Source organism: Phyllobates terribilis, unplaced genomic scaffold (assembly GCF_046119375.1).
Source record: "Phyllobates terribilis strain yellow unplaced genomic scaffold, ASM4611937v1 Scaffold_33__1_contigs__length_13283291, whole genome shotgun sequence".
NCBI lineage: Eukaryota > Metazoa > Chordata > Amphibia > Anura > Dendrobatidae > Phyllobates > Phyllobates terribilis.
In genome coordinates this window covers 3,431,974-3,458,493 of record NW_027362793.1, presented here as the reverse complement: position 1 = coordinate 3,458,493, position 26,520 = coordinate 3,431,974, and the positions used below count along the sequence as shown (strand labels likewise).

The 26,520-nt window shown below is 43.4% G+C and overlaps 1 protein-coding gene across 1 annotated transcript; it reads left to right on the top strand.

Moving 5' to 3' along the window:
* The first annotated feature begins 543 nt into the window (after window positions 1-543).
* On the top strand, window positions 544-7,609 carry LOC141180569 (olfactory receptor 1468-like). The gene is made up of 3 exons (XM_073660667.1): window positions 544-708; window positions 897-919; window positions 6,658-7,609. Exons 1-3 carry the CDS (start codon window positions 544-546, stop codon window positions 7,607-7,609), a joined length of 1,140 nt encoding a protein of 379 aa, XP_073516768.1.
* Window positions 7,610-26,520: the final 18,911 nt, after the last annotated feature.

Here is a 26,520-nt window from a genome sequence, read left to right as displayed (position 1 = left end):
ATTTACTTTGAAAATGGGTGACGTGTTTAATCCTTATTTCACCAGCTGTTTACATATTTATATAGATGTATATATTGATATATGTACCTACCTGTATATGTAGTACAGTGTAAGGGCGGTAATATTTTCGCCTATCGTTTTCTACCCCAGTTTACAGTGTTGCTCCGGTCATTTTCTCACTCATATGACTTCTATTCTGACTTGCCGGCTCACTCTTGGATAATCTGTGAGTCAGACGTCGCTTTTACAGTGTAAGTCTATGCAGTGTCAGAACGAGGTTCCATAGACTTATTTTGTAAAAGCGACTTCTGGCTCACGCGTAGACCCTAGTGAAATCCAGAAAGTCGGAATAGAAGACACTTGACCTAGAAGTAAACCAGAGTGGTGCTAGAAACCAAGAAACATTGCGTTCTTTAAGTGTATTACGGCACTTACACTACACTACATATACATTTAGGCAGGTTTAGACAATAAAAAGTTTTGAGAGAATATTGTTTTTTTTTAATGAAGGACTGCTGAAAATGCAAAAGCAGAGAAACAGAGATGCTGATCGATGATCCAAAGATCGGCACCTACAACAACGTTTTGGAGCTCTGCATTTTCAGCGCCTCTGAGTGCATGGACAGTCTGTACCAAAGTCTGTGGACTTCAGCTCACCGTGGTGATTATTACGATAATTTATCCAAAGGAAGTTTTCTAACTTTTCATGTAAGGATGGAAATTCAATAAATTGGATAAAAGAAATATTTAAAAGTGCTTTATGTGTAATTTGCCGTTTTCATACTTATTGGTTGACCTGTGCCCTCAAGCCAGGAGGAAGCAAAAACTGGTAATAGAGTTGGCAGTAGACTTACCCTCAACTGTTTCTATCGTGTTGATTCTTTAATCTATTTTAGTTTATATGCAGCAGCTTTGGAAAGTAAAAGATGCAATTCCTGTTCATGTTCTACCTCTGTTTTATTCAAGTGAATGAGATTGAGCTTTATTACTAAAAATATCTTGTGTACAACATTAGTGGTGTTCCGGGTGACAAAAAAAAACATTTTTGTCAATAAAATTACAAAGTTTTCAAGGATATTTCTGAGTATCCAGTGCAAACGTAGATAAAATCTGATTTCAATTATTTTTCGGAATGTACCAGAATTTTTATTGCCTTGTCAATACTATCACTTTTAAGCGATTTGAACTTCTGGTGAACACAATGCTAATTTCTCAGAAATTCCCCTTTTCTTTTTGGGTCTTCAACTCTTCGACATAATGTTTATGATTTTTGTGATTGGGTTCGTCCATCCTGATGTGGGTATCCTCTTTTTTTCTCTACAACTTAGCATAGTATAATTGGCCTTCAAAATCATATCTTTCAGAAAAAAAGAAAAAGTTTGGACATTTTTAGTAGGTCATCCCCACCATGACTCCTGACAGTAATCAAATTAATTTGTGGACTAGCTTTCATAACCATAAAATATCCTGGTCAATACTGACCTATAGATTTCTAGGTTGTCACTAAAAAAGACTTTAGTGTATTGGAGAACAGTAAACTCAAGTATAGTGGCCAGTGTCAGTCAGCTGCTGCCAAGACAAATAAAATTACTGTATGCATTAAAATAGGCATAAATGCTCATGACGAGAAGATAGTTTAAACTAGTATTGCCATATTTATTATACTGTGTACAAGTTTGTGCTCAAGTGAATAAGAAGAACATAGCTGAACTAGAGCGGGTACGGAGAAGAGCAACTAAGGTTATTAAGGGAATGGGTGTACCTCAATACTAAGACTATGGATTCTTTTTTGTATGAACATTAAGACTATGAGTTCTTTACGAGTAGTCAGACTATTGATTCTCTAATCCACAAGCAGTAATACTCTGTAATTTTTACTGTACAACTAGAAAGACTATGGATTATTTTCTTTACAAGCAGTTTGACTATAGATTCTTTACTGTACAAGCAGTGAGACTATAGATCTCTCTGCCACCAAACAAGTTCATTCAAGGGGGGTGTTAGGCATTGGGCTGTTACTGGATTTGAAATGGGTCCAGAACCTTCTGTGGTCTCCTATTCCAGTCCCGCCAGGGCTGATGCTGCTCACCATCGTCGACAGCCCCAACACCTAGTTGGTCCACTAGATGTACAGATTGTCTCTTGAGTATTTGTGCCTAGCAATGATAAGCATAGGTTGCAGAGGGAGACAGGGCTCTTGGAGTCTAAGTCCAGGATTCGCCACACTGAGCATGCCCGTGACCTGACGGACCGTGATTGGTGGTTTGGCAACAGTAAATCCTGCAGGTGTTTTATTAATTTATACTCCATTCACTTGGAAATGAAGGAGGCACGGTTCCCCTCCGAAAGAGCCAAAGTGGGTTATGTCATCGCGTTACTCTCTCACAGAGCTCTGGAGTGGGCTACTCCTCTGTGGGAGTGCAATGACCCGGTAGTGACTAATGCTGGTCTCTTTCTCAAAGCCCTAAAGAATATATTCCTTGGTCCTCAGGTCATGCATGATACGGCTCTTAAGCTCCTTGATCCAGGGTTTGGCCACCGTAAGCCACTATGCCATCCAATTCAGAACCTTAGCGGCTGAATTGGATTGGTCTTTAATCCCGGTGTTCTGAAAGGGTCTGGCTGGACATATTAAAGATGCTCTATCTACTAGAGAGATTCCAACCTCCCTGGAGGAGTTAATATCTCTCGCTAACCGAATAGATTTGCGTCATGCAGAACACAAGTTAGAGCTGGAGGTCACCAGACCTCAGTATCGGTTGGCACCATCCTTCTCTAGACCCAATTCCAAACCCAAGACTCCCGACCCGGATCCTGAGGCTATGGATACATCCCAAACTGAGTCTAGCTCTTCTCGTTCCCGACCTCCACATCTCTTAGAGTCCCCCGTTAATAAGGGTCCCAAGCAGTCGGGTAAACGAGTGTGTCTAGCCACTGTTGGAGGAGGTGTGTTAGATTCTGGGGCCTCTTCCTCCCAATTATTGTATAACGTGTCCTTGTCCTTTGGAGCAACCGCGGTTACTGCCAAGGCGTGGGTGGATTCTGGCGCTGACGGCAATTTTTTGTCACCTACATTTGCCCAGAGACATGTTATCCCTATAGAGTTACTGCCAAGACCAATGAACATTAGGGTAGTCAACGGTTCACTCCTGGACACGCAAATCACTCACCAGTCGACTCCCCTCACCATGTCATTTCCTCAGGGTCACCGGGAGGTTATCTCCTTTCTTATTATTCCCGGGGGATTAGATGAGGTGTTATTGGGCCTTCCATGGTTATGTTGTCACGCTCCACACATTGACTGGAATGCGGGGAGAATTTCTTCCTGGAGTGAGTATTGTGTGTCTCAGTGTATGGTTACAGTCACCTGGAGGGTAGTCTCTGACCCTTCTACCAATGTGGCTTCCGGCACAGATCCTCTGTCTGTCCCAGAGACCCAGGTCTTGTCAGATTATGTCAAAAAGATCCAGTTTCCTTCAGGGAGGGCGTTCGTTCCTCCTAATCTACAAAATGAGGTCCTCTCCTGGGCTCATGCCCCTAAGATTGGAGCCCATCTTGGGGTCAAACGTACCACTAAGTCCCTTCAACGGTCCTATTGGTGGCCCCTGTGGTGCCAGGACACAAGGAATTTGTTATTGCGTGTGCCTTCTGTGCGAGAGATAAATCATTCCGTCAAAGTCCGGCTGGTCTTCTCCATCCATCAACCGTGACGGACTTCACAGATAGTCGGTTGACACTTCTCGTCGTCCTGCCCTCATATTCTACCCGGGCGACAGAGTGTGGCTCTTGGCCCACAATACTAGATTATGCGGGAGATCTGCTAAGTTTGCTCCTCGCTTTCTTGGTCCATTCAAAATTTTGGCCCAAGTAAACCATGTAATGTACCCGTTAAAATTACCACGACACCTGAGGAGTCACGACACTTTCCATGTGTCGCTCCTGAGACCCGTTCACCTGTCAAAACTCGCTGAACCCCAACCTGCTGCAGACACCAGGGGTGATAATCTCGAGCTGCAGGCTATTATGGGGTCTAAAATGGTTCGTGGGAAAAAAGGGTACCCTGTACACCGGAGGGGTCACGGATCTGAGGATCTTCCCTGTAAACCGGTGGACCACATTCATGCTCCCCTGCTCATTGAGGAAAGTGAGCATCAAGTCGAGGGGGATAACGTTAGGCGTCAGGCTGTTGCTGGACTTAAAATGGGTCCAGAACCTTCTGTGGTCTTCAATTCCGGTCCAGCCAGGGCTGATGCTGCTCAGCATCGTCGTCAGCCACAACGCCTAGCTGGTCCACTAGATGTACAGATTATCTCTCAGGTATTTGTGCCTAGCAATGTTAAGCATAGGTTGCGGAAGGAGACAGGGCTCTTGGAGTCTAAGTCCTGGATACGCCACACTGAGTATGCCCGTGACTTGGCGGACCGTGATTGGTGGTTTGGCAACCACCAGACCCGGTGACCTGGCAACACCTGATTGGTCCACGGGTGGCGTCACCAATGGTGTGACGGTGGGCAGGGCTTAGTCTTTAAAAGGCCCGCCCACAAACATGGCGGCGCGCTCTGATCATTGAGCAAGTTTTGCTGTTGTGTGGACGACTGTGTTCCATGAAGTTTCCATAGGCAGGTGTTGAGGAAATAGGCAGGCTAGTGGAAATAGGCAGGTATCTTCATCTAGCAGTCTGGCTCTGTCAAAGGGGTCGCCTAACACCCCGAGCTGCCTGCAGATGTCTGATCCACGGCTATCGCCTGTCTGCCACAAGGAGTAGTACCCTTCAGTCCGGTAGCACGCCGGCTGGAGGCACGTGTACCCGTCGGCATAGTCACACACGCATCCTAGCGCCGCCAGTCTAGTCCCTGTGCAGTAACAGGACTACAGATAGTTTTTCACCCCATATCTCTCGTGCTGCTAAGGGAGATAGTGCGAATTTCTATACTCGTTCCTGTGTGCAGTAACACGGAAGGGTTTATCATTTAAGTTGGTTGCTTTCCTTTTCACCCGCAAAGTGTTCAGCAGCAGTGCACCAGGCTGCATCGCGGACCCAGGGGTCGGTTGCGTTCCATTATAATAAAGTTGTTTGCAACCGCCCTCCTAACAATGGGCCTGGATGATGATCAAGGAATTCATTCTGATTTTTAGAGATGATTATATCTTTTGAAATTCGATTTCTCCTGCTTCATCAAATTTTTGCAAAAAAAATTGATTTGCAGGGAATTGAATTTCTGCAAATATTTTGTATGATAAAGCCTCCAATTGAGAGAAAACACAAATGTAACACTCTGAGGTCTCCTAAGACTGCTTTAGGAATATCAAAGTGATACACACCTATGGGTGAACAAATAGTAGCTGTTTTTCAGTGCTGAGCTTTCACACCCATTATCTGTAATGTTTATTCAGTGTTCTAAAACTTTCTCTGTATTGATAAGCTGTAAGCTGTGATGTCCTCTCACTATCCAAACTCATTACAATAAATATCTGCTGCATTCCCTGCCTTTGCTTTTATACAGAATATGATATTCCCTCCTGATTGGCTGTGCTGTACCATGTGATGTGATAGCTGCAAACTATTATGAGCATGCCCGCACTGCTGCATCTGAGGTCATGTGAGTCTTCTCTGGCTCATTCACTCTTATTCTTTATGTAAAATAAAGGTGTTCATTATAGGACAATTTGTTCAAATTGATTCGCAAATTGTTTGACTTAGCCAGCTCCAGCAAAATTTCTAAAATTTGAAACAAATTACCATCAAATCGATTCACTCATCTCTACTGATTTTAATATTTGGATTCATGAAGGAATATTCTAATAAGGAACACTTAGCATCTGTTTCAAATGGTTTTTACCTTGTTCTGGATCAAAACTGTAAATTATAGGCTGGACTTGAAGGACCTTTGTCTTTTTTCAACCTTAATTCTGAAAATATAAGAAACATTATTTAGAGTAATGATTCATAGATTTGTACAAATGTTGAGGCTGTTCAGGTTCTATAGCCATCGTGATATTATACAGCCTTGTCATTTTGACTCCATGAAGAAAACTCTTGGAGCATTCCGGGATGGGTAACTATATTATTTGCTGGCTTATGCCTTTTTGGCCACCTCCACTTTTCACTTTCCCATGTGCATCCCTTAGAGCTGCTTCTTACAGCATTGTCTCCTGAAACCCCTTGACTCTCCAAAGTAGGCCAGGACTTCTGGTCGCAACCAGACCTGGAATGTCTCTGCACATGTGCAATGTAATGGCACGATATCATTACGTCATGAGCTGCAACCTTTCAATGCACATGTGCAGGTATGTCCTAGGCCTAGTCCCTGCCTAATATGTAGATGTCCAGGGTTTCAGAGCATGAAGATGTAAGAGAAGGAGCTGAGGACTCTACGTGGAACAGTGAATTGCAGATGTGACCAGTGAGGCGAGTATTAGTTTGGGGTTTTTACACCTTAAGCCCTTTCCAGACTCTAGTAATAAGGGACATTCAATAAGCACTGAAAAAAATTGCTTCAAATCGAATTTCCTAGTAAAATCTGCTCAATTTGGCAAATTCAAATCCCATCAGATCTGCTCATCTCTAATAATTATACCAACACAGTCATTTCATTTATTTATTTATTGCCAAAAAATGTATAAAATTACACTTTTCACAATGTCTTTGTCTTTTAGTTCCAGAGAGGTAACAATACCAATGGAAAATTTCACCTATGAGTTCTTTGTTTTGACCTTTACTACACATGCAAAGAATAAGTCATGGTTATCTGCAATTTTTATCCTGATATACCTGACCGGAGTGATAGCAAATTCATCAACTACTGTAGTCATATACTACGATCAGCACTTACACACCCCCATGTATCTATTCCTGTGTAATTTATCCATCGTTGACCTTTGCTATACAACCATCACAGTCCCCATGTTGGTTTACATGTTTCTGAGTGGGGACTACACATTGTCCTTCACTCAGTGCTTCGTCCAGATGTACTTCTTTGGCCATGTGGCAACCACAGAGGACCTATTGCTCTTCATTATGGCTTATGATCGATATGTCGCCATTTGTAACCCTCTACATTATCACAGTGTACTGAGTAAGAAGAACTGTATCCTGTTCATGACTGTTTCCTGGGTTTCGGGGTTTATAAATTCCACTGCGACAACCTTTGCCTTATCTAAGATACCAATGTGTTATTCTAATACGGTCTTACAGTTCTTCTGTGAATTCAAAGCCTTTGAGAAAATCTCCTGCCCCAATGCTGGTTTTCAATTAATCAGTTACCTGGAAGCTGTGTTCTTTGGTCTCGGACCTTTTTTGGGCAGCATAATATGTTATATCAAGGTCATAATTGTTATCTTACATATCAAAACTAGTGATGGGAGAAGAAAGGCTTTCTCCACCTGCTCATCCCATCTCATAGTCCTCAGTATGTATTATGGAACCTGGATGTCCATGTATATAATGCCACCATTAAAAAACAAGCGGGTCTTTGAACTGACACTTTCTCTTCTGTATACAACCATTACTCCCATGTTGAACCCACTGATATACAGCGTACGGAATAAAGATGTGAAAAGAGCTCTGCTGAAAATGATGAGGAGCAAAATAATTTGGAAAACTGTGTAAAAGTAAGATAATATTAGAGATTTTATGTTTTATTGGCTCAATTTCTCCAAATAAACTTCTACGTTTTAAAGCAATCTTCAATGATCCCAAAAATACAGCTAATATCATTAAGAACTATCTTTAGTGTAAAGAAGAACAAGGAGTCCTGGAAGTGATGATGATATGGCACACTAAGCCCTGATCTCAACATAATCCAGTCGAATGGGATTACTTGAAGATATGATGGATTTGTACCTGCAAAATTTGGACCTGCCCCTATGTGGACCTTCCACTTTGTGGCTGTTATACATTAATAAAGTCCTCTTATATGGCCATAAATTAATGATGATCCCCTATGTGGCCCCCATAAAGTAATAATGTCCCCCTATGTAACCCAAATACAGTAATAATGTCCACCTATGTGGCCCCATTAAAAAAAAACGTTCTCCTACTTTACCCACATACATTAATAATGTCCACCTATGTGGCCCTATTTAGAAATAATGTCCTCCTATGTGGCCCACATACATTAATGATGTCAACCTATGTGGCCCCATTTAGAAATAATGTCCTCCTATGTGGCCCACATACATTAATGATGCCCCCTATGTGGCCCTCATACAATAATATAGCTCCCTATGTAGCCCCTATATAGTAATAATGCCCACATTTTGTCTGCCCTCACAGTACTTCTTACACTGCCATTTAAATAACAACCAAAGCTCTCACCTGTCCCTTTACCCATGCCGGGTAGTGCTGTTTCTTCCTCCTTCTCCCTGCTGGCTCCCTGCCCTGCACTTACTCTACAGCCACATACTCAACAGTGGCCTGCAGCTGCTGAGCATGAAGGCATCAAGTCACAGGCACCTGCCGTCAGCTGAAAGGCCTCAGTAAGGCTTGAGGTTGTAGAGTAAGTGTGAATTAGGGAGTGTGTTGTATAGTATAAATTGATTGTTACTCTTGCTGGAAGCGACTGCCCAGTCCCTGACGCACGTTTCGGTACTAATGCTTTCTTCTAGGGGGAGTATAGCAAGAAGGCATGGAACAGTGAAGATGCATTATACTTAGCCTCCATAATTTTATATTCAGGAAGATGTTTGCTGCATTCCTTAAATCAAGATTCTATCCAATGAGAGTAGACTTTACCTTCTAAAGACCAGATTCTATCCAACAAGAGAAGACTTAACCTTATGAGGTTCAATCTGGGCTCTTTTGTTCTTTGTCTAACACAACCTGATGATGCTTCTGCATGCAATGTGCTCTTTGTAAAATAAACAAGTCTGAATTGAACTACTTAGAAATGTCTTCATTCTGAATTATGTTGTTACGTATAATTGAATTGTAGGAACCAGAAAGTATGACTATTACTATAATCTACTACAAGCCAGTAAAAAAAAAGGATCTTGATGTTGGGCACTCAGCTACCCTGAATGATGTAAAATAATGTAATAAATAATAAAAAAATGTAATAGCTATAAATTTAATCAATATATATTACAGATATTACAGATTGTATTAGAGATGGTCAGATTGTTTCACGAGATATTGACAAGGCCGGTAGTCCCTGACAGCTGGACGAAAGTTTCACAAGACTCATACTTTTCAGGATCCCTGGTGTGGCTTGTGCATCATGCCGCAATGTTGGCATCAAACCAGCCCGGGATCCCAAAAGAGAAGAGATTCACGAGCCTCCCTCTACAGACCTGGCAGATGGACAAGAGTCCCACCAATCCATCTGTCCATCTCTATAACAATTTATCTTATTAGTCTAAACCAGAGTTTTGTTTTATTCAAAATTCTTTCTGAGACTGAGTGCTGTATAAAATTATAAAGAAGCAGAAGAGACATTTATTGTGTCTCATTCTTACCCCATTCATTGTAAAACAGATTTATTACACATTTTCACAATTTCTGTATTTTTGCTCTCCGATGCAGAAGCCATATTTTTATATTGACATTGCCCAGAATCCCCAAATCACATAATCAAATCTGAGTCCACAGCTCCTCAGAGTAGTTATTTTCCAAAATGTAAAGTTTTCGACTGGGAGTAGATACAATTAACAAATTAATTCCCAAATGCATTTCCCTGCAGATTATGCAACAGTGAATGTCAGACCATTGTATGTTTATTGCGCAGTATATATAATTCTTATCTTGTCATCTTCACATTTTCACATTCCCAATGTTCAATAATGCTGCACTAAATATCACATGGAGGTAAGATGTACATATGATAGATAGATGGATAGATAGATAGATAGATAGATAGATAGATAGATAGATAGATAGATAGATAGATAGATAGATAGATCATTTCTATAATTACTGTGTTTTTTCCCTAAATAATGTTTTTTAAAAAGAAAATAAAAACTTTTTAGTTACACAATTTTAAAAATATATATTTTTTAATACAATGCATGCAATTTAACATCATTAATAAAGCTTTGCAAATAAAAAAAAAATCTAAAATGTATTTTAGAAAAGCAAAAATTTATCTTAAAAATAATTTTTTAAAATGTTTTTTTTTGCATAAATCAGTAATACGCATGACAATAAAACAATTTGTAATATATCTTATTGGAGAGATCTGCTTCTTTTTCCTCCTAGACTGCTGGTTTATTCTTAATAATCCCAGTTCAAAGGTTTTATCTGTCTTCAATGAATACAGAATTTCACATCTAGCTCTATGCGGAGGGGAGGTGGAGGAGAGAGGAGCTAGGACAGATATAGACGTGATGCTGAAAGTCATCCTGAATCAACAGTTGTAATTTAAGATTGTCGTTATGACATTCAATCATATATACAGTAGTATTTGAAAGTTTAAGAACCCTTCACATTTTTCCATATTTCTGATAAATTTGCTTTAAAACTACTTCAGATTTTCACACAAGTCCAAAAATTTGATAAATAACCAAATAAAACTAATGAACCAAACATTTTTTTATTGAGGAACATGATCTAAGATCACGTCTGTGACTATCAAAAGTTTTTGAACCTTTAGAATAAGCAGATAATTTCAAGGATTCTGTTGCTTTCAATTAATGGGATAATTACGAGGCGACCTGTTTTATAAAAAGAATAAGGTCCATCAAAGTCTAATCTTTATACCATATTTGTGTTCATGGCAATCACAAAGGAGACTTACGAGTAGACATGAGCGTTGTTCTACTCGAACTGTTCGCCAATCTCAAATTCGAGCTGTTTTGGGCGGTGTTCGAGCCGGTCGGCGAACACGAACAATTTGAGAAAAATTCGGCTGTTCGAGGTTATGTTCGATAACTGTTCGTGCACCAAAATCATAACTGGATTTTTTCTCAGTAATGATGAAAATTAATGTTAATACGCAGTTTGAGTGTACAGCGGGGCGGGGGGAGGGGCAGGGGATGGATCTCTGCAGGAACAATGAAGATCTCCATTTTTTTTTCTCTTTCCCGCATTTGCAGTGGGGAGGTGCAATCTGTCAGCCTATCAGCAGCGCACACACGGAGCGAAGTGCTTTTTTTCACACAAGCAAGGGCATGTGTGATTGGCAGTGTATGTCACATGTCCTTGCCCTATAAGACCAAGCCATTTTCCCTGTCGCCACCATTTTCTCACTGCTGCAGCTGCGTGTTAGACGGCACCGCTGTTGCTGTGTGCGCTATACCTTGTTAATTTCAAGCCAATTTTCGCACAAATATACAGATAGCTTGGGAGTAGGGAATAGTTGTGATTGCAGTCCTTTTAAGGACTAGGTTACAGCATTTCCTACGACTTTTATCAGGCAGGTCTGTGCTCTTAAATAGATAGATTGTGGGAGTAAAGACTAATTGTAATTGGAGTCCTTTTCAGGACTAGGTTACATCAGTTCCTATCAGTTTTTGCCAGGCAGGTCTGTGCCAGTGCTGTGCAAGTTTTTTTCACAGCATTTGGCTGAATCTAGCAAAGCTAATCCTTTTTGGCCTATTGCAGAGTGTGTTAGTCAGTGGAGTAGCCTATCTGTGTTGCAAGATATACCACCTGTGTATAGAATACCAATATTTTTACTGCACCTAGTGAAGTAAAATCTTTTGGGCATAGCATCATTCTATTAGTCCATCTATACTGACCTCCATCGGGTTGCAAACTGAATATAATTTTTTTCTGCATCTAGCTCTGAAAAAATATTTGGGCTTCTAGCAGTGTGTGGGACTTGGTCTATTAGTCCATCTATACTGACCTCCATCAGGTTGCAAATTAAAAATAATTTTTTTCTGCATCTAGCTCTGAAAAAATATTTGGGCTTCTAGCAGTGTGTGGGACTTGGTCTATTAGTCCATCTATACTGACCTCCATCAGGTTGCAAATTAAAAATAATTTTTTTCTGCATCTAGCTCTGAAAAAATATTTGGGCTTCTAGCAGTGTGTGGGACTTGGTCTATTAGTCCATCTATACTGACCTCCATCAGGTTGCAAATTGAATAAAAAAATTTTCTGCATCTAGCTCTGAAAAAATATTTGGGCTTCTAGCGGTGTGTGGGACTTGGTCTATTAGTCCATCTATACTGACCTCCATCAGGTTGCAAATTAAAAATAATTTTTTTCTGCATCTAGCTCTGAAAAAATATTTGGGCTTCTAGCGGTGTGTGGGACTTGGTCTATTAGTCCATCTATACTGACCTCCATCAGGTTGCAAATTAAAAATAATTTTTTTCTGCATCTAGCTCTGAAAAAATATTTGGGCTTCTAGCAGTGTGTGGGACTTGGTCTATTAGTCCATCTATACTGACCTCCATCAGGTTGCAAATTAAAAATAATTTTTTTCTGCATCTAGCTCTGAAAAAATATTTGGGCTTCTAGCAGTGTGTGGGACTTGGTCTATTAGTCCATCTATACTGACCTCCATCAGGTTGCAAATTAAAAATAATTTTTTTCTTCATTTAGTTCTGAAAAAAAATTTGGGCTTCTAGCAGTGTGTGGGACTTGTTCTATTAGTCCTTCTATACTGACCTCCAGCAGGTTGCAAATTGAATATAATTTTTTTCTGCATCTAGCTCTGAAAAAATATTTGGGCTTCTAGCGGTGTGTGGGACTTGGTCTATTAGTCCATCTATACTGACCTCCATCAGGTTGCAAATTAAAAATAATTTTTTTCTGCATCTAGCTCTGAAAAAATATTTGGGCTTCTAGCGGTGTGTGGGACTTGGTCTATTAGTCCATCTATACTGACCTCCATCAGGTTGCAAATTAAAAATAATTTTTTTCTGCATCTAGCTCTGAAAAAATATTTGGGCTTCTAGCAGTGTGTGGGACTTGGTCTATTAGTCCATCTATACTGACCTCCATCAGGTTGCAAATTGAATAAAAAAATTTTCTGCATCTAGCTCTGAAAAAATATTTGGGCTTCTAGCGGTGTGTGGGACTTGGTCTATTAGTCCATCTATACTGACCTCCATCAGGTTGCACATTAAAAATAATTTTTTTCTGCATCTAGCTCTGAAAAAATATTTGGGCTTCTAGCGGTGTGTGGGACTTGGTCTATTAGTCCATCTATACTGACCTCCATCAGGTTGCAAATTAAAAATAATTTTTTTCTGCATCTAGCTCTGAAAAAATATTTGGGCTTCTAGCAGTGTGTGGGACTTGGTCTATTAGTCCATCTATACTGACCTCCATCAGGTTGCAAATTGAATCAAAAAAATTTCTGCATCTAGCTCTGAAAAAATATTTGGGCTTCTAGCGGTGTGTGGGACTTGGTCTATTAGTCCATCTATACTGACCTCCATCAGGTTGCAAATTAAAAATATTTTTTTTCTGCATCTAACCCAGCCAATAGTTTTGGCCTAATACCACAGTTTGGCCACTCAGCTCTGCTCGGTTACCATCCATTGTTTTTTTGTGCAAACAACTCCAGAGTTGTGAATTAGTTAACCACCAAAATGAGTGGAAAAAGGCCTGCTGCTGGTGGAAAGGGGAATAGGCGTGTTGGGAAGGGGAAAAAAGGTTGTGTCCGTGGGGTAGGTGCAGAAGAAAGACCATCTTCCAGCCAAACTAAAATGTCTACTTCTTTTAGCGGACAATGTGATAAGATCCCTTTCTTACGGCCACGCCAATCGCTACAAATTCCAGATGAGGCACAAAAACAGCAGGTGCTTCAACGGATATCAAGTGCTCCTTTAAGTGGGCTCTCCTCCACATCAACTTCAACATCACAAATACTCCAGTCCTCAAAGGTGTCACCCAAATCGCACTTGCTTCCTCACAGCTCCCAAATCTCCAGCTGCCCGTCTGAGTATGAGGTAGAACAGATGGTTGAGTCTGCAGAGCTGTTTACTCATACTATAGCCTGGGAATCAGAGGTCGACTCCAGCGCTTCTGTGAATCCAGACGAGGAAATGATCTGCACTGATGCCCAGAATCTTTATGAGTCGGATCCAGGACCAGACGCAGAAGGTTCTGACCATAATGTAGACCCTCATTCCCAAACTGTAACTCCTGTTGGTGAAGACAATGAGGAAGACGATGATAAGACTCAAATACCTGATTGGAGCGACAACTTTAGTTTTTTGTCAGGGCAGGAACAGGTTGGCTCTGAGGACGACGGGTGTGATAACGCACAGGGTGATGATGATGAGGTCGGAGATCCCACTTACTGTCAACCCACAGTCAGCCAAGAGATGAGGTCAGCAGAGGAGGTGGAGGAAGATGCTAGTGACGACGAGGTCAGGTTGCGCCTTCCTGGACAGAGACGTAGTACTGGAAGCACGTCAACAACTGCATCCTCAAACACAACTCTGCCTCTCACCACAAGTCGTGGTGGCTCTTCAGGTCGCATGGGTGCTAAGCCTTGCATAGCCTGGGCATTTTTTCAGATCGATAAAGATGACCCAACTCGTGTTATCTGTAACATTTGTCAGCAAAAGCTAAGTAGAGGCCAAAAAATACATAGTTTGAGTACTTCATGCATGAACCGGCACATGGACATGAAGCATAAGTTGCAGTGGGAAGCTCAGTGTGCTACAATGCGGTCTAGCCGGCCGGGCCAACCACCGTCTGCCATATCTTGTGCATCCGCGGCCTCTTCATCCTCTGTGACTGGGGGGACAGCAGTCACACCTGTTTTGGGGCGCAGACCTGCCACCTCTTTACCCGCAACAGCCAGCGTGATTGGCAGGTCATCATTTTCTTTGGAGGTGGTAACACCAGCTGGTCTTGAGCGCTGTCCGACATCGATAGCACCACCTTTGGATCAAGGCAACCTAACATGTCCGCCTGCATCAACCCCGTCTAAGCACAATAGCCAGCCCTCGGTCCCTCAGATGTGGACAAGTAAAAGACCATTTCCTCCTAGCCATGAGAAAGCTAAGAGGTTGAATTTCACCATCTGCAAGCTCTTGGCTACAGAAATGCTGCCTTTCCGCCTGGTGGACACAGAGGATTTTCGAGACCTTATGTCCGTCGCAGTGCCCCAGTACCAGATGCCCAGTCGGCACTACTTCTCAAAGAAAGGTGTGCCTGCGCTCCACCAGCATGTCGCACACAACATCACCACTTCTTTGAGAAACTCTGTGTGTGACAGGGTGCATTTCACCACAGACACTTGGACGAGTAGGCATGGACAGGGGCGTTACATGTCGCTGACTGGGCACTGGGTAACTATGGTGACAGCAGGACAAGGGGCTGCTGTCCAAGTCTTGCCGTCCCCACGAGTTGTGCGTCAATCCTCTTTATGTCATTTTTCCTCCACTGCTTCTGCCTCCTCAACCTTCTCTCGGTCTTCCACCTGCACCCAAAGCCTGTCTGGTCATGCCACAAGCTTTCTAACTGCGCAGAAGGGATCCTGCACACCTCCTTACTATGCTGGCAGTAGGGCTCAACGTCATCAGGCGGTTTTTACATTGAAATGTCTGGGAAATGTGAGTCACACAGCTGAGGAGTTGTGGTCAGCTCTGGAGAACCAATTTCATGAATGGTTGTCTCCACTGGACCTGAAACCAGGGAAGGCCGTGTGCGACAATGCTGCAAACCTGGGTGCGGCCCTTCGCCGGGGCAATGTCACACACGTGCCTTGTATGGCTCACGTGTTGAACCTGGTTGTCCAGCAATTTTTAGCCCACTATCCCAGACTAGATGGCCTTCTGCAGAGGGCACGGTCGCTGTGTGCTCACTTCCGCCGTTCGCATCCCGCAGCTCAGCGACTTACATCTCTACAGAAGTCGTTGGGCCTGCCACTTCACCGGCTAAAATGCGATGTGCCTACCCGGTGGAATTCAACTCTGCACATGTTGCAGCGACTGTGGCAGCACCGACAAGCCCTGGTGCAATACGTTCTGACGTATAGCCTGGGCCAACGAGATTCAGAGGTGGGGCAAATCACGCTGGAGGAGTGGTCTCAGATCAGGGACCTATGCACCCTTCTGCACAGTTTTGAAATGGCGACGAAGATGTTTAGTGCTGACGATGCCATTATCAGCATGACTATTCCGGTGATTTACATGCTGGAGCACATGTTAAACAGAATTCGGAGTCAGGTGGTGGCACAAGAGGAGGTGGAGGAAGTAGAGGAGGAGGAGTTGTATGCGGAAGGGCTAACATCTGCAAGGTCCAGACGGTCGGCAGCACCAAGGCGGCAGGCATGTGAGGGTGGGGGAGATGATTTTACCAGGGCGCATGGTAGCAGCCAAACTAGTGAGGAAGGTGCAGGAGCCCAGGAAGAAGTGGAGGACGAACTGATGGAAGACTCATCAGATGAGGGAGACCTTGATCACATTTCTGTTGTGCGAGGTTGGGGGGAGAGGACAGAGGAAGGAAGCATGATTGTTACCTCGCCACCAACACAACAGGGACTTGGTGCTCCTGGATGCGCAACACACATGAGTGCCTTCTTGCTGCACTACCTGCAACATGACCCTCGAATTGTGAGAATTAGAAATAATCCTGACTACTGGGTTGCCACACTGTTAGATCCCCGGTACAAAAGTAAATTTGCAGAAATTATTCCTGCCATAGAAAGGGATGCACGCATGCAGGAGTATCAGCAGAGACTGTTGCAGAATCTTACATGTGCTTTTCCACAAAATACCAGTGGTGCACGTAGTGAATCTCACAGTTCCAACTTGCCAACCGTGGGACCGTCAAGTGTTCAGCACTCAAACCGTAACAGAACCACAGTATCTGCTGGTAACATCAATTTTGCGGAATCATTTCACCACTTCTTTAGCCCATCCTTTGCAAGGCCACAGGAGACAAGAAGTCTGACACATAGTCAACGCCTAGAGACGATGGTACAGGAGTATCTCCAAGTAAACATTGAAGCCACGACTGTGTCACTGGACCCTTGCTCTTTTTGGGCTTCCAATCTGGATAAATGGCCGGAGCTAGCCACTTACGCCTTGGAGATCTTGTCATGCCCCGCAGCCAGCGTTCTGTCTGAACGTGTGTTCAGCGCTGCTGGTGGTGTGCTGACAGATAAGCGCACGCGGCTCTCCACTGATAATGTAGACAGACTCACGTTCATAAAGATGAACAAATCATGGATCCGAAACGACTTTTCTACCCCTGTGTCATCCTGGGGAGAGTAAAAGCTTGATGATTGGTTAAAATCACCCTACCAACCGTTTTAAGCTTTCAAATTACTAATCATGTTTATCTGTATCTTGACTGGAAAATAATTTGGGCTTTGTAGCAGTGTGCAGCACTGATCCTATTAGGCCATCTATAATAAGCTTCACCAGATTTAAAATTAAAAATAATTTTTAGCTGCATCTAGCCCGGAAAATAATTTTGGGGCTCCGAGATGCGCAAGACACATAAGTGCCTTCTTGCTGCACTACCTGCAGCATGACCCTCATATTGTCAGAATTCGAAGTAATCATGACTACTGGGTTGCCACACTCTTAGATCCCCCAAACTTTTCGATCAACCTTTTCATTTTAATAAAGACCAAAAAAATGGTCATTTTTGAAATTATAAGCATTAGCAGGTTGTTAGAAACTGAAATCAAACAGTTTTCAACTCAAAACTTTATTCTAGGTGATGTTACATTTTCACATAGGACCCCTTGTTCAAAAGGAGCTTCTGAACTCTCTCGTCCATTGAATTTGTCAGGTTTTGGATGGTTTCTGCTTCAATTGTTTTGCATGAGGACAGAATACCCTCCCAGAGCTGTTGCTTAGATGTGAACTGCCTCCCGCCATCATAGACACTCCTTTTAATGATGCTCCAAAGGTTCTGAATGGGGTAGAGGTCAGGGGAGCATGGGGGTCACACCATAAGTTTGTCCCCTTTTATGCCCATATCAGCCAGAGATGCAGATGTTTTATGTGCAGCATGAGATGGTGCATTATCATGCCGGAAAATGATCTTGCTGTGAAATACACGGTTCTTCTTCTTGAACCATGGCAGGAAGTGCTGTTTGAGAAAATCCACATACATTATGGAGTTCATCTTTAGCGCCTTCAGGGATCCTAAAGGGGCCGACAATCTCTCTCCCCATGATTCCAGCCCAAAACATTACTCCACCTCCTCCTTGTTGGCACTGTAGCCGTGTTTGCGTGGGGTGTCCATCAACCAGCCATCCTCCACTCCATTCATCTGGACCATCGAGCGCTGCACGGCACTCATCCGTGAACAAAACAGTTTTGAAATCAGTCTTCATGTAATGTTTGGCCCACTGGAGCCGTTTCTGCTTGTGTGAAGTGGATAGAGGAGGTCGACAGGATGGCATATGCACAGCTGCAAACCTCTGAAGGACCCTGCATCTTGTTGTTCGGGGGACGTTGGAGGCACAAGCAGCTTCAAAAACTTGTCTGCTGCTATGACAAGGCTTTTTTGCCGCTGCTGTTTCAACCTGACGTAATTGCCTGTAGGAAATAGTCCTCAATTTGCCCTTATCAGCACGCACACGTGTGTACTGTGAATCAGCTACATACTTCTTGATTGCCAAGACACTTCATCCTGATCATCGCACAATGTTGATTGTAGTCATGCCTTGACCTAAACACTCCACAATTTGTTGCTTCTCAGCAGCCGACACATCCTTTTTCTTTCCCATTTTGGCAGAAAATGTAGGCTGCTTAATAATGTGAGAGAGCCTTCTTAAGTAGTCTTGCCTTTCATTGGACACACCTGCCAAACTAATTAGCACAGGTGTCTGCAATTGCTTACAGTGATATAAAGAGCCCTGACACACATCACCATCAATGAGTTTAACTGACAAACAAACAAATTCTTCCCTTATCACTCCTAAACACTTTTTGCATAATAATTTGGAACGCGGTGTACATGTGCTTTTCCACAAAACACCAGTGGTTCACGTAGTGAATCTTACAGTTCTAACTTGCCAACCGTGGTCTGTATGGAATTGTTCAATAAAGGGCCCAAAATTAAGATAACATAGATGGGAGAGGTCTCTATGAATAGGAATTCCTAAGTATTTGATACCCTGTGAGGGCCAGGCAAAGGGAAAGTTGGACTGGATGGAATCCTATATGGATTTAGGGAGGGAGACATCGAGGGCCTCAGACTTCGCTGCATTGATTTTAAAATTTTACCATGTAACAAAGTGATCTATTTCAGCCATAACAGCAGGGATGGATATATGTGATTGAGTGATATATACTAGGACATCATCAGCAAATAGAGAGCACTTGTACTCGGTGCCTCCCACCTAAATCCACCTAATATTGGGGTTATGGCGAATTGATGAGAGCAGGTGCTCCGTCACTAGGATGTATAAGAGAGGGGACAGAGGACATCCCTGCCTTGTCCCATTGGTGATTGTGAAAGGTGATGAAAATGTTCTGACGCACCCCCTGGGCCTTGGGACACCCGGAGCCGGACCCTTTTTGGTGGATGCTGGTGGTTGTAGTCTTCGTGGCGGCGATCCGGTTCCGTGGCTCAGGGCGGTCAAACCAGTGGCGGAACTATTTATGTGGTTTTGATGTTTAAATGTCCGACTACGCCACCCGTGGATTGCGGTCAGAGTGAACCGCCGCTACAGGGCAGACCGCTAAGGCTGGTGTTGTGGGTGCAGCAGAGCGTAGCATAACTCCCCACGGGAGGAGTATAGCCTCAGGGCAGTGTATGCGGAGGATGGGGGTGATGGTGCAGGGCAGCAGCAGTAACGACACGGAGTCAGTGATGCAGTTCAGGGCCTTTACTCACAGTTCTTATTATCCAGACCACGTCTGCAGGTAACGGCTGCCCACGTCGTACTGTGCTCACCAGGTGAGGGGCTCAGACAACTCCCAGATAACTTTGGAGCACTTCACAGGACCCCCTTTGTGTGTCCTTTGTCTGGCCTTTCTTACCAACACTTCTGTCCGGCTGCCTCGGGCCTCCTCTTGGTAAACTTGGCGCCAGTTTCCCTGACCCTATGTGGTGCCTTCCTAGCGGGTGGAGCAAGGGGCTGCGCCACATAAAATGTCAGAGCCTCCGGTTTCTAGCTGAGGGTCGTTTCCTGCCTCCACTAGTTCGGGGACCGGTCTCCCCCTTTGGCCTGACCCCTCCACGCAGGTGGATTCGGGCGTGCGGTGGCGACTCGCCTGTCCGCACCCCTGGGATCCCTTCATTCCTCGTTCCTGGAGCCTTCTCCGCTCCTCTTCCTTCCTTCTCCCTCTTGCAGGCCTGGGCCTCTGTTACTAGGCCCGCCTCCGGAGCAGAGCTCATGCAGAGCCCCTGCTCCCTGCCACTTCTGCTCAGACTTCTCTGCACTGAACTAAGATGGTGCCCACCTTTTATACTCCCTTCTCAATGCACCCAGGAACTGCTTCCTCCCTGCTCCTGCACTGCAGGGTTCCCCTTCCTCAGTGTTCCCTCCCCCCACTCCAGCCAGGGACAGGGACTGTCGTGCCCATCTCAGGGGCATATTGGTCGCCCTGCCCCACGGCAATGTGGTGTAATGCATGCAGGTGTCGGGTCCTGATCCACACTCCATCCTTATCTGAGAGTGAGATATCACACCTCTGGGTGAGGTGCAATACGTCTGTAGCAACCGAGCCCTCGGTGCTACAGTTCCATTTATCTTCAGCCTAGGTGACGTATTGTGATACTGGGCCGTGATTTTGGCTATAAAAGGGTCCCCTAGACCCCTACCCCAAGCTTTTTAAGAGAATCATATATGGCGTGCCAGGAGACTCTATGGAATGCTTTCTCAGCATCCAACGAGAGTATCTACTTACAAATTTTTAACTGCATCTAGCCCAGGAAATACTTTGTGCCTAGTAGCAGTGTCTGCTAGTCAGCGGATTATCCCGGCTGTTAAGCAAGCTACACCACCTGTAGTTTGGACACTTAATTTTTTCAAAGGAAATGCTTCGGGACCACGGGATACTTAGTGAAGAGCATCAGGAGGCACCCCAAGGCATAGGGGCTGGGACTGGCACTAGGATGCCTTGCGGTGGACAGCCGAGCTCGATCCTTATAAAAGCTTTTTAACTGCAGCAGCTTTAGTGGACGCTACTGGAGCTGGAATTACGCGGCTGCTGGCATGAGACTTGCCCTCCAATAGATCCTTGTAAATGGATTTAAAGTGTATTCATTCAAATTAGAGGGACAATTTAAATTAAAAAGCTTAGAGCTGCCTCCACCACAGGGGGGCTCTCTCGACCCACCAGCGGACAGGCACCAGTATTGGGAGAGGGGGGCTGGCCGTCAGGGTTCACCGCGGCTCTGGCACAAACCCGGCGACACGGAGGTGGCACGGGCAGGAGCGGACTGGCCGTCTCGGCTTCTCACTTTTTGGATTTTAGAAGGGCATGACATGCCTATATCTGTGTCTCCCCCTCCTTTTACTCCTCCACCTCTTTTCTTTTCGCATGACTATATGTACTTGTCACTTTTCCATGTGTTAGTTGTGTCTTCTGAGCAGTTTGTCAGCTTTTGGACACCTTTGAACGTGTTTTCTATGTGTTTCTATGTGTTTTTGTTTGCCTGCCATTGGTTTTAACGGTGTTCGAAGGTGTTCGACGAACAGTTCGACGAACAGTTCGGCGAACACACGGGTGTTCGACGAACCGAACCGAACTCGAACACTACGGGGGTGGCTCAACACTACTTACGAGGATCTTAGAAGAAATGTTGTTAAAGTTCATCAAGCTGGAAAAGGTTACAAACCCAACTCTAAAGAGTACGGACTCTATCAATACACAATGAAACTTATTGAGTAAATGAAGAATATTTAAGTCCATTATTACCCTGCCCAGGAGTGGATAGCTAATGAAGAATACTCCAGAAGAAAGGTGTATAATACTAAGGAACCCAAGGTAAAATCTAAGCAACTAAAGGCCTCTCTCACATTAGTTAATGTTCATAAGTCCACCATCAGGAGAGCATTGTACACAAATGGTGTGTATGGCAGGATTACAAAGAGAATGCAACTGCTCTCTAAAGAAAACATTGCTGCCCATCTGCAGTGTGCGAAAGATTACCAGGACAAGTCAGAACATTATTTGAACAATATTTTGTCGATGAATGAGACCATAAAATATTGTTAACTAAGTACCCTATATTATTTTCATGCACTGTTGTTTAATATTTATTGCAGGGTATTATGTTTCTGTATTTGTTTTTATTTCTCTGTTTAGTGGCTATGTGTGAACATGCACTTACATGCTGCATGCACACCAATTAATATTCCAGTTAATTTTTTTAGTTTTTTATCCATTCAAAAATTGTAAAGTATAACATTTGTGACTAATTTGTCGTATTTGGTTCTTTATATACTTTTAGGGCTTGAGTGAAAATCTGACTTATTTTTGTTAAGTTTGTGCAAAAATAAGGAAACATTCTGAAGGGTTCACAAAAAGCAGTCTTTCTCAAACTATTGCCTTGACCAGGGTATTTAGATGATACAGATATGGACAATTCATCATGTATTTACAAACTTTTAAAATGTTGGTAACTTATAAATAAATGGATGTATAAAAAGAATTTTATTTTTGACGCTTTATGTGGAGTTCCGTCTGATGTCTTCATACAGAGATGCTCTTTTCTTCTTAGTCATATTGGGCAAGTCTTTGTATGATCTTACAAAAACTTTAGCCGTCATTTTTACAAGTATTTATCAATTCAATATCTAATGTTTAATTTATATCTGTAGTTTACCAGGTGGATATGATTTTATTGTTATTTATAGAGAAGACTTGATTAAAGAAAAAATACAACTTTGCCATATGAACACCTAAAATTTCCCTAATAACAAAAAAGAAAAAAAAAGAGATAAAAATGTCCTGGAAAAAAATACAATAAAACATGTTTAACAATTACAACTATAGTAAAGAAATTATTTCACACACCATTGTCATGGAGAATCACACGTATAGCTTCTTCATTTTGACATTTACTAATGACTCAGAGAATAAGCCATTTTTATCTCTTTTCTTTATCCTGGTATACCTGATTGGAGTGATCGCAAATTCTGCCACCATCATAGCAATATACAAGGATCGACACTTACACACCCCCATGTATCTATTCCTGTGCAATTTATCTATTGTTGACCTTTGCTACACATCGTCCACTGTTCCTAATTTGGTTTATATGTTACTGAGTGGTGATTATGACGCGCCCCCTGGGACATATTCCTTTTTGAGGGGAATACCCGGCACCGGATCAGATGGGGGGGGGGTTTGTAGTCTCCGAGCGGCTGTGACCCGGCCCGTGCCCAGGGCGTCAAGCTCAGTGTTATGTGGCAGTCCTACAGATGTTATTAAGAGTTCTTTTGTGTCGACTACGCCACCCGTTGTGATGCGGTCACTGTGGCCGCCGCTGCAGCAGGGTCCGCTGAGGCTGATGGTGGGTGCGCAGCTTGGTGGGATAACCCCCAACGGGAGGGGTATAGCCTCAGAGGGGACAGGCGCAGAGGATGGGGGTTGTGGTGGTGTAGTGCAGACGGCAGTGAAGACAGAGTCGGGTTGTGCAGTTAAGGGTGTTTACTTACTGCAGATGTTGTACTGGTCACTCCAGCTGCTAGTGACCACCCGAGCCGTGCTGCGTCCACCAGGTCCTGGATCCAGCCAACCCCCAAACAAGTCCGGAGCGTGGCCCTGAGCTCTCTTTCTGTCCCGTTCTCTGGCCGTCCCCACCAGTAATCCACCTAGGTCCAGCTCCCTCGGGCCTTCTGTTGGGACACCCTTGGCCCTGGGTTCCCTGACCCTTCATGTGGTGTGCCTTCGGGGTGGATGTGATGGGTGACCGTGGCAGACGCTGCCCACGGTCTCCGGTCTCTGGCTGGGGAATGTTTTTACCCCCACCAGCTTGGGTTCCGGTACCCTGATGCCGACTCTTCACCCGGTGCTTTTAGTTGGGATCTCAGAGTCCTTCTCTTCTGTGCTCTGGGTCTCTCTCTTTTCTCCTCTCTCACTCTGGGTCTTTGTCTTTCTTCTCTCCTCTGCTCCTGACTTGTTCTCTGCAGCTGACTGACTCTCTGCATCTGATCCTCTGCATCTGACTCTCTGCGTCTGACCCTGATTCTAGTTGGTGCCCACCTTATATACACCCTCTATGTGTGAGCTCAGGTGACCAGCACCCAATGAGCTCCTATCTTTACCCAGGCTGCTCCCCCTATCTGCCCCTACACTACATGGGATGTTCCACCCCCCTCCCACTCCAGCCAGGAACAGACTCGGTCGTACCTGCACCTTTCTAAGTGGGAGTACCGTCGGCCTGTTCCTCGGAAATGGGATGTGTGTAGTGCATGCAGCCTACCGAGCTCAGTTCCACACTCCATCCTTACCCGGGAGTGGAATATCACACCTCTGGGTTGAGGTGCAATACCCCTGTAGCAGCCGAATCCTCAGGGTGCTACATTTACACTTTATCCTTCACCCAATGCTTCGTCCAGATGTACTTTTTCATACATGTGGCCACTACAGAGGACCTACTGCTCTTCATTATGGCTTATGATCGGTATGTCGCTATTTGTAGCCCTCTTTATTATCAACGCAGGTTGAGTAAAAAGAACTGTGCCCTGCTAATGTCCACTGCATGGGGAACCGGATGTATAAATTCATCTCTTGCAACATTGACTGCATCGAATTTATGTCTGTTTTCTAATATAGTGTCTCAATTCCTTTGCGATTTCAAAGCTTTTGCCAAAATTTCTTACCCTAATATTGGTTTCCAGCTATATTCCTACATTGGAGCTGTAATATTTGGTGTTGGACCTTTTCTATGTAGTATAATATCTTACACTCGGGTGATCATTGTGATCTTACATATTAAATCTAGTGATGGGAGAAGAAAGGCTTTCTCGACCTGTTCATCCCACCTCATAGTCCTCACCATATATTTTGGAACCTGGATGTGCCTTTACATAATGCCACCATTGAAGGATCCTCGGGTCTTTGAACTGACACTTTCTATTTTATTTTCCATCATCACTCCCATGGTAAACCCTCTGATATACAGCGCACGGAATAAAGATGTAAAGAGAGCTCTACTGAAAATGGTGGGGATCAAAGTCAGAGCAGAATAAAGACAATCAATTGAATGATGGGAATAGTTTTTCTTTGATGGAGTCATTTACTTTGGTCAAGATCCCAATATCTAAATTCATCAGTTTTTAGGTAGGGGGTCATGACTATAAAAACAATAAATAAAAATCTCCACTGGATATGTCATATAGTCACGAGACTGAAAACAAGACACAAGACTATCAAGTTAGACTTTTCTTGATCAATAATACAATATTCTTTGCCTCCAAGCTGTCTTTTTTCAAAGCTGAAGAAGCCAAATGTTTCCTTCTTTCTCAGTATAAGGCCAGTTTTACATGTCTAACGTTAACAGTCATTGTAGGGTTATAATTTCCAGCAAAATGGCAGCTGGAAAGGGGTCAAAAAACTCTCCCTGTACTTTTCCCACCATGCCAATCCTACGGAAAGCTCTTCTAACACCTTTCTTCTATCTTCTTTCAAATTTGGAGTTAGCGACTACCTCCACAATTGGCTGAGCACTTCTCCCATCGGTCTAAGATGATTTTTAGTTAATGCTCTATCCTACCTATAGGCTTTTCAACCAGGAGAAGCACGTCTGATAGAAATAGGGCCTTTTCAGAGAAAAATCGCCTTTTCATGACTGGTGGGCTCTCACGAATTGTCCAATCTGTGCGCTAAATACCTTCATTTTATAACTATAGTGTATATAGCAGTAATAGAGTTTACCTTTCACACATTCAATATGTGCATACACCTTGATGCATACAGTGTACTGTGGTACTCTTTGCTTTGCATATAGGCCCCACATTGTCAAAGATATGTGTCACACCACAATAACTGCATGAGGCATGATGCACATTAATGATGTGCATCACACCCCATGTGACCACGTAGGCGCTAATGAATAGAAGTTCTTGCCAGGAAGATGATATTGGTGGCAAAACAGGTAAGGGGTAAGTAGAGGAGAGGTGATACTTAATGTGAATTGAATGTGAATTAAATCCTCTCCCCCCCCCCACACACACACACACACACAATGAGAGAATTATTCCCTGACTCGAATTTCTAGACATTCGTTCAACTCTAGAAATATATTTATATTGACATAGTATTACCGTTGGTTTACTGGATTTTATCTCTCTTTTTATATGTGAGATGAAGCCTGGTTTTGCACATGGAGAGGTAGGACATTAGTGATAGATACCATCCATATTATCACACACCTTGACATGGTTTGATGGCTTTTGCACTTTTTGATCAAAAAATCTTGACTAAGTACCTTATGTACTTTACAGCACCATTGGAGTTCATGTATTCATCAATCTCCTCATGCTGATGCATCATGTATGGTTATCTCCTGTATTCTTTGTCTAACACAACCTGATGATGCTATTGGATGCAATGGTCTCTTTGCAAAAATAAACAGTGGTTTGACGTATCAGTCTCAGAATAAGCAAAACAAAGTCATACAGAAACTTAGACAAAATAAAAAAAAGCATACAAGATAATAAATGATGTCATCAAATGCTACTTACAAGG